Source organism: Limulus polyphemus, unplaced genomic scaffold, assembly GCF_000517525.1.
Source record: "Limulus polyphemus unplaced genomic scaffold, Limulus_polyphemus-2.1.2 Scaffold5878, whole genome shotgun sequence".
In the NCBI taxonomy this organism is placed as follows: domain Eukaryota; kingdom Metazoa; phylum Arthropoda; class Merostomata; order Xiphosura; family Limulidae; genus Limulus; species Limulus polyphemus.
Genome location: NW_013671488.1, coordinates 27,326 through 35,275, shown reverse-complemented (window position 1 = coordinate 35,275; position 7,950 = coordinate 27,326). Strand labels below are relative to the sequence as shown.

The following is a 7,950-nucleotide window of genomic DNA, read 5'->3' as shown; positions in this document are numbered from 1 at the left end:
TAATCCATCAACTGTTTAGTACAGGTATATATACATACATTAAGCCATCAACTGTTTAGCACAGGTATACATATATACATTAAGTCATCAAGTGTTTAGTACAGATATACATACATACATTAATCCATCAACTGTTTAGTACAGGTATATATACATACATTAAGCCATCAACTGTTTAGCACAGGTATACATATATACATTAAGTCATCAAGTGTTTAGTACAGATATACATACATACATTAATCCATCAACTGTTTAGTACAGGTAAATATACATACATTAAGCCATCAACTGTTTAGCACAGGTATACATATATACATTAAGTCATCAAGTGTTTAGTACAGATATACATACATACATTAATCCATCAACTGTTTAGTACAGGTATATATACATACATACATTAAATCATCAACTGTTTAGTAGAGGTATACATAGATACATTAAGTCATGAACTGTTTAGTGCAGATATACATACATACAGTAAGTCATAAACTGTTTAGCGCAGGTATACATACATTAGGTCACCAACTGTTTAGTACAGGTATATATATATACACATACATTAAGTCATAAACTGTTAGGTACGGTATATATACATACATACATATATTAGGTCACCAACTGTTTAGTACAAGTATACATACATACATTAAGTCATAAACTGTTAGGTACGGTATACATACATACATACATTAGGTCACCAACTGTTTAGTACAGGTATACATACATACATTAAGTCATAAACTGTTAGGTACGGAATATATATACATACATACATACATACATTAAGTCACCAACTGTTTAGTACAGGTATACATACATACATTAAGTCATCAGCTGTTTAGTACAGGTATACATACAAACATTAAGTCATCAAATGTTTAGTAGAGGTATACACATACAGACATTAAGTCATAAACTGTTTAGTGCAGGTATACATACATACATTTAGTCATAAACTGTTCAGTACAGGTATATATACATACATTAAGTCTTCAAATGTTTAGTACAGTTATACATACATACATTAAGTCATCATTAAGTTCTTCTCTTGCTGATTTATCCAAGCTTGTGATGTGATATCAGCTATTTAACAGAGGTAAAATACAGAATGCTGATGTTCATCTCTTGTTGATATATTCAATCTTATGATGTGATATCAGCTATATAGCAGAAGTAAAATACAGAATGCTGATGTTCATCTATTGCTGATTTATCCAAGCTTATGATGTGATGTCAGCTCTTTAATAGAAGTAAAATACAGAATGCTGATGTTCATCCCTTACTGATGTATCCAAACTTATGATGTGATATCAGCTATTTAATAGAAGTAAAATACAGAATGCTGATGTTCATCTCTTAGTGATACATTCAAGCTTATGATTTAATGATGCAAGTTAAATAAAAAAAGATAGAAACTAAACCAAATAAATCAAGTACATACTAACTTTTTGAATACTTACCTCATGAGTAACTATTGATATTCGAGGATTGTCCAAGTTTAGCCAGTATGGTATTTGTCCATTTGTTATAATATACACTTGACGTATCCATGGAGCATTTTTTTCCAGTGACCTCAGTGAATACCGTAGTTCCTTGAACCATGAGTGTAGAACAGTAATAAACAAATAAAACTAAATTTGGTGTGAACATCTTTGAAGTGAAGAGATAAAGAATTATTCTATTGTAAGCTTTATTTTAAATATTTCTATTTAGATGTTTGTTTACTAGAGGAAGCATGACATTATCCCAAGATGATGGAAAACCTAGAATTTCATGAAAGTTAAAACCTCTGTTTTAAGTGCAAGAATCAGTAGGTCATTCAGTTAACGAGTTATTCAGTTTAGTGAGTAAGTTAGAGGGTGAGAATTAATGCATCTATTTGCCTGTCATTCAGTTAATCAGTGAGTCAGTATGTTTGATATTGTTCAATTAATGAAGTAATTCTGCAAGTTTATAAGAATATTAGGTATAGACATTGAAAGCTACATTTTAATGTTTTAATTTATGATTTTGCTGAAGAGAGCTACCAAGATCATGATGTTGCTAGATGTAGAAATTTATAAAAGCCATCTTAGAATTCAGTAGGGTATTTAGTATGACAGCATCAATCAGTCAGTGAAGTATTTAGTATGACAGCAGCAATCAGTCAGTGAAGTATTTAGTATGAGAGCATCAATCAATCAGTGAAGTACTAAGTACGACAGCCCAATCAATCAGTCAGTGAAGTATTTAGTATGACAGCATTAATCAATCAGTGAAATACTTAGTATGACAGCACCAATTAATCAGTGAAGTTCTTAGTATGACAGCATCAATCAGTCAGTGAAGTATTTAGTATGACAGCATCAATCAGTCAGTGAAGTATTTAGTATGACAGCTTCAATCAATCAGTGAAGTACTTAGTATGACAGCCCAATCAATCAGTGAAGTATTTAGTATGACAGCAGCAATCAGTCAGTGAAGTATTTAGTATGACAGCAGCAATCAGTCAGTGAAGTATTTAGTATGACAGCCCAATCAATCAGTGAAGTACTTAGTATGACAGCATCAATCAATCAGTGAAGAACTTAGTATGACAGCATCAATCAGTCAGTGAAGTATTTAGTATGACAGCATCAATCAATCAGTGAAGTACTTAGTATTACAGCCCAATCAATCAGTGAAGTATTTAGTATGACAGCACCAATCAATCAATCAGTGAAGTATTTAGTATGACAGCACCAATCGATCAGTGAAGTATTTAGTATGACTGCACCAATCAGTAGAGGTATTTAGTATGACAGCACCAATTAATCAGTGAAGTACTTAGTATGACAGCATCAATCAGTCAGTGAAGTATTTAGTATGACAGCATCAATCAGTGAAGTATTTAGTATGACAGCATCAATCAGTGAAGTACTTAGTATGACAGCATCAATCAGTGAAGTACTTAGTATGACAGCCCCAATTAATCAGTGAAGTACTTAGTATGACAGCATCAATCAGTCAGTGAAGTATTTAGTATGACAGCATCAATCAGTGAAGTACTTAGTATGACAGCCCCAATCAATCAGTGAAGAACTTAGTATGACAGCATCAATCAGTCAGTGAAGTATTTAGTCAGCATCAATCAGTCAGTGAAGTATTTATAATGACAGCATCAATCAGTCAGTGAAGTATTTAGTATGACAGCATCAATCAATCAGTGAAGTATTTAGTATGACAGCATCAATCAGTGAAGTATTTAGTATGACAGCACCAATCAGTGAAGTATTTAGTATGACAGCACCAATCAATCAGTGAAGAACTTAGTATGACAGCATCAATCAGTCAGTGAAGAACTTAGTATGACAGCATCAATCAATCAGTGAAGTACTTAGTATTACAGCCCAATCAATCAGTGAAGTATTTAGTATGACTGCACCAATCAGTGAAGTATTTAGTATGACAGCACCAATCAATCAGTGAAGTACTTAGTATGACAGCACTAATCAATCAGTGAAGTATTTAGTATGACAGCATCAATCGATCAGTGAAGTATTTAGTTAGTTTCATTTCATTCAGTGATTGTGAAATTAGTGAAATATTTAGTTACACAATTGAATTGCTGTGAAATCATACAAGTTTATTTTATGTTAGTCATTATGCCCTTAATGAGTAAATTTCTGTTGCAAGTTGAAACATTAATTGCAAACAAGTACAACTGTTTACATGTGGTAGCAGCCTATATCAAAGATTAAGAAAGAAAGAAATTAATTTGGTATTGTTACACGGACTGAAACTTCAGATTGTTTTCCCCAAATGATTTAAACGAACTCGCCCAGTGATAAAACACATTACACACAGTACATTAGCTTCAAAGTTTCTGTTCAAATGCTCTTTCTGAAATTAGGCCTACCAGTGTATATGGTATGTCACAAATGTTACTGAAGAAATAAATTAATTCTTTATTGTTATGTCGGCTGGACACAAAATTATTTTTACCAAATAATCTATAAAAACTTACCCAATGATATAATGAATTATAACAATGGTGGATTACTTTGGTGTAAATAAAAAACTTTGATTTAACTTCAAAATGACAACAACAAGGACACAAAGTGAGACCCTAAAAATCTGATGAAGAACAAACATAAAGAGACAGAGCACTAAAAGAAGATCAAGGAAAAAAAAACAGAGAAAATGAAAAGAAGGCCAAGAAGAAATTTAAAACAAGAGTGGAAAGAAAGAGATGTTATTTAAAGAAGAAATAAAAATAAATAGGATTGAACACAAGAGAAATGAAGATATTGGAAATGTACTGGGATTACAATAACAAAATTGACGAAGTAGAAAGAAGCATTAAAAAATTACAGAAATGACAAAAATCAAGTAGTACAAAAAAAACATTAGCAAACATGGTTTCCACACCTTCAGTAAAATGAAATTCTCTGTTTTTTCCCCTGACCAAATTATGTTACTCCCTGAGTTGATCTATTCTTGTAATGTGTCATTGAACTACTATCTATAATTAGATGTGAAATTACAAAACCACTCGTATGTTAACCAAGGATTATGATGTGAGTTAAAATTAAACACTTTTATTATCAATGTATGAAAATAAGCTTGACATAAAAACCTAGTTTATTATTCAAAGTTTAGCATTATATATTTTAATTTTTTCAATCCCAAAAAGGAAATATTTAATTTATTCTCAATCTTCACTTTTCTGTATTACATGACAGTTCTTTGCTCCAAATTGCTAAGTTTAGATTTTTCCTTCCATTTTTTTTAAGTTTACAAAGTTTCTGTTGAGATACCTTTATTACAAGTTAGATATCTTCAAGCTAAAATGTTAATATATGGCATCTATAAGCTTCTTTGTTTATGGAGATATAAACCGTAAACTAAAGGTCACATGTCATGTCCCTTACAGAACATCCTGATGTCACAATGATATTTCCTATTGAATTACTTGTAATCAATAGAAAGTCAAAATTTCAATTTACTAACAGTAAATTTACTGCCACTGGAATGAGAAAATTTTAACATTTTGGCATTTTTTTCTTTGTTTGCTACTGGTGGAGCTCTGGGAATTATTTAAGTCATTGCTAGCTTAGTAAAAAAACTGGTAAATTATATTAGTTTTAGGACATTATATTTTAAAAACATGGGAATATTTTGTATTCTAACTTGTGTATTTGAATTTTAAAAACAATATTGTTTTGACTTCTCTCGTACAAGTACAAAAGCATAACAAAGACAAGATGTATAATGTAAGTACTACATTTCTTGGTTTTTATGTATATCTTTCATGAAAATAACTAAAACATAAGAATCAGAAATTTATTAGGTTAGAAAACTTAAAAGAAATTAAATGAAAAAAATACTCATGACCAATGAAATTGTTACGTCTCTGGTCACTTGTTAATTTCTCGTATAATTTCTTTCGGATGAAACTTCAGCGATACAAGTCCTTTCTTAAATAAAACTAGTTTATTCTTTCTCAATACAACTTTGCTATACACTTAATTTCCACAGTACCTTTAACTTAATTCACTATAATTCACAACGAATCATGGACTTTATTTACGGTCACTACTGCGCTCGACTCAATTGTCCGTCTCTATCTCTGCCTGTCTGCAATTCAATTAATTATCTCGCTTTATTTGCCTGCTTATATACTGATATAGAGGGCACGTAGAAAAGACTAGAGTTGCCAGGAAGAGATATGATCCTTTAAGAAACTCCAGCACGCATGCTTCCAGCATCGCGACTTCCGCTGTCATAACAATATTGTGCAAGTGAGTGGATTTGTTGTTTAAAAGTGAAACAGACTATAGCCTGAGAAGGTCAATGTGCAACTATCAAGAAATAAAATTAAATGAAAAACCTATTAGCTTTTGCTGAAAACTAAATAGTGTATAACTGTGTTATAACACGTGTTCATTAAAAAAAGTGTAATTTATATTTTATATTTTTGGTTAGAAAGTTAGTCAAATAGACATACAGTGTTAATGTAGAGAAAATAAACTAAATACAGTTTTACTGAAAAACACTTTTGACATTCATTAAGGAGTTTCTAGATGTTATATAAATAAAATTTAGAACTTTAAGATAAAAAAAGTATTTTTAATCATAATATGAAAATTATCTTACTCATACTAGTCACACTCTGGCTCTGACTCAATAAATTCATGGACAAATCTTTAGTAAAGATACTTAATTAAAAATTTTATTATTCTGTGACAAAATATTGTAATGTTTAATAAAACTATACGCACCATGTTAAAATTTATAGTATGGATACTTTGATGGTTACCTGATGTTTACAAGGTCAGTCAAAAGGATTGAGCCCATAGTTTGCCTAAACGTCATCATGCAAAGTTCACTATAATCAGTCATTCTGTTCACAACTTATAGATATTGTTACGACAGCGGATGTCACGTGACACAAAAGGATCGGGGAACATCACGAATAATCCAGTATTTGCTAGATGTCCTCTATTCCTGTATATAAGCGTGCCAGGTAAAGCGAGACAATTAATCAGAATTGGATAGCAGATAGAGATAGACAGATAATACAGTCAAGTGAGCGGTAGTGATTGTAAGTAAAGTGCATGAATCGTTGTGAATTATAGCATGTGTTTAAGTTAAAGTGACTGTGGAAATTAAGTGTATTACAAAGTTTGTAACAGGAAAAAATAAACTGATGGTATGGCAGTAATAATTAGTTATGTTTTATGGTAAATTAAAAGAAAATCACTGGTAAATTATTAATTACATAATTATTATAGTTGATGATTAATTGAATAAATGTAATTACAAGTATGAAATACAAAATCACCAAAACTATGTATCAGGTTGTTAAGAAATTAATTTCGCACTTTGGAACACTTTCATTATCCACCCCCTCCAGAAACATATAATGACATATAATAGTTAAACGAACTGCCTAAATGTCACGTTAGTGTAGCCTATATAATCTGTAAAGTTTAGTATACCCTAATCCCTGATAGTGATGGCACACGATAAGACACATTTGGCATGTAATGTTGTTTGAATACAAAAAGGGAAACATCGCTTTTGTAGCAACACAGAATATCAGGGGCCAACATGTTTGAATTGATAGTGATGCTCTGAAGATGGTTGTTAAGTCTAACTCAAGGCAACACACTCATGAAATGGCCCTTAAATTGCATGTTTCTCATGAAACAATACCTAAACATTTAAGGAATATGGGAAAAACTCAATAAAGACAGTGTTTGGATGCCTCACGAACTCTCTGATGATCATAATTTCCAACGTCTGAACGTTGCTTCGTCTCTTCTGGCAAGTAATGCGCATGAACTATTTTTGGACAAAATTGTTACCAGTGATGAAAAATGGATTCTCTATGTGAATATTAAATGCCAAGAATAATGGCTCAGTCCTAGACAAAAACCACTTCCAATCCCGAAACCTGGACTCCATCCACAGAAAGTGATGCTTTGTATTTGGTGGGACATCAAAGGAGTAATTCATTTTGAACTTCTCCATCTACAGTGAATTTTCAGTGCAGAGATCTATAGTCAGCAAGTGGAAAGTTTAAATCAAGCCCTTCATCAGGAATGCCTTCATTCGTCAATCGGTAATAAACCCAGGATATTAAACTAGTATGTCAATGACGTAATAAACCCAGGACATTAAATTAGTATGTCAATGGTGTAATACACTCAGGACATTAAACTAGTATGTCAATAGTGTAACATACCCAGGATATTAAACTAGTATGTCAATGGTGTAATACACTCAGGATATTAAACTAGTATGTCAATGATGTAATATATCCAGAATATTAAACTAGTATGTCAATGATGTAATATACCTAGGTTATTAAACTAGTATGTCAATGGTGTAATATACCTAGGTTATTAAACTAGTATGTCAATGGTGTAATATATCCAGGATATTAAACTAGTATGTCAATGATGAAATAAACCCAGG

At 31.5% G+C, this 7,950-nt stretch overlaps 1 protein-coding gene across 1 annotated transcript in view; it reads right to left on the bottom strand.

The window, feature by feature from the left end:
* The window catches only part of LOC106473094 (N-acetylglucosamine-1-phosphotransferase subunits alpha/beta-like), a gene marked incomplete at its 3' end in the record, with an annotated part of 56,937 nt that overhangs the window by 24,801 nt on the left and 24,186 nt on the right, over positions 1-7,950 (bottom strand). Inside the window, exon 3 of the mRNA XM_013933774.2 lies at positions 1,467-1,598. Within this exon, the coding sequence (XP_013789228.2) occupies positions 1,467-1,598 (132 nt within the window). The remainder of the gene's footprint in view (positions 1-1,466; positions 1,599-7,950) is intronic.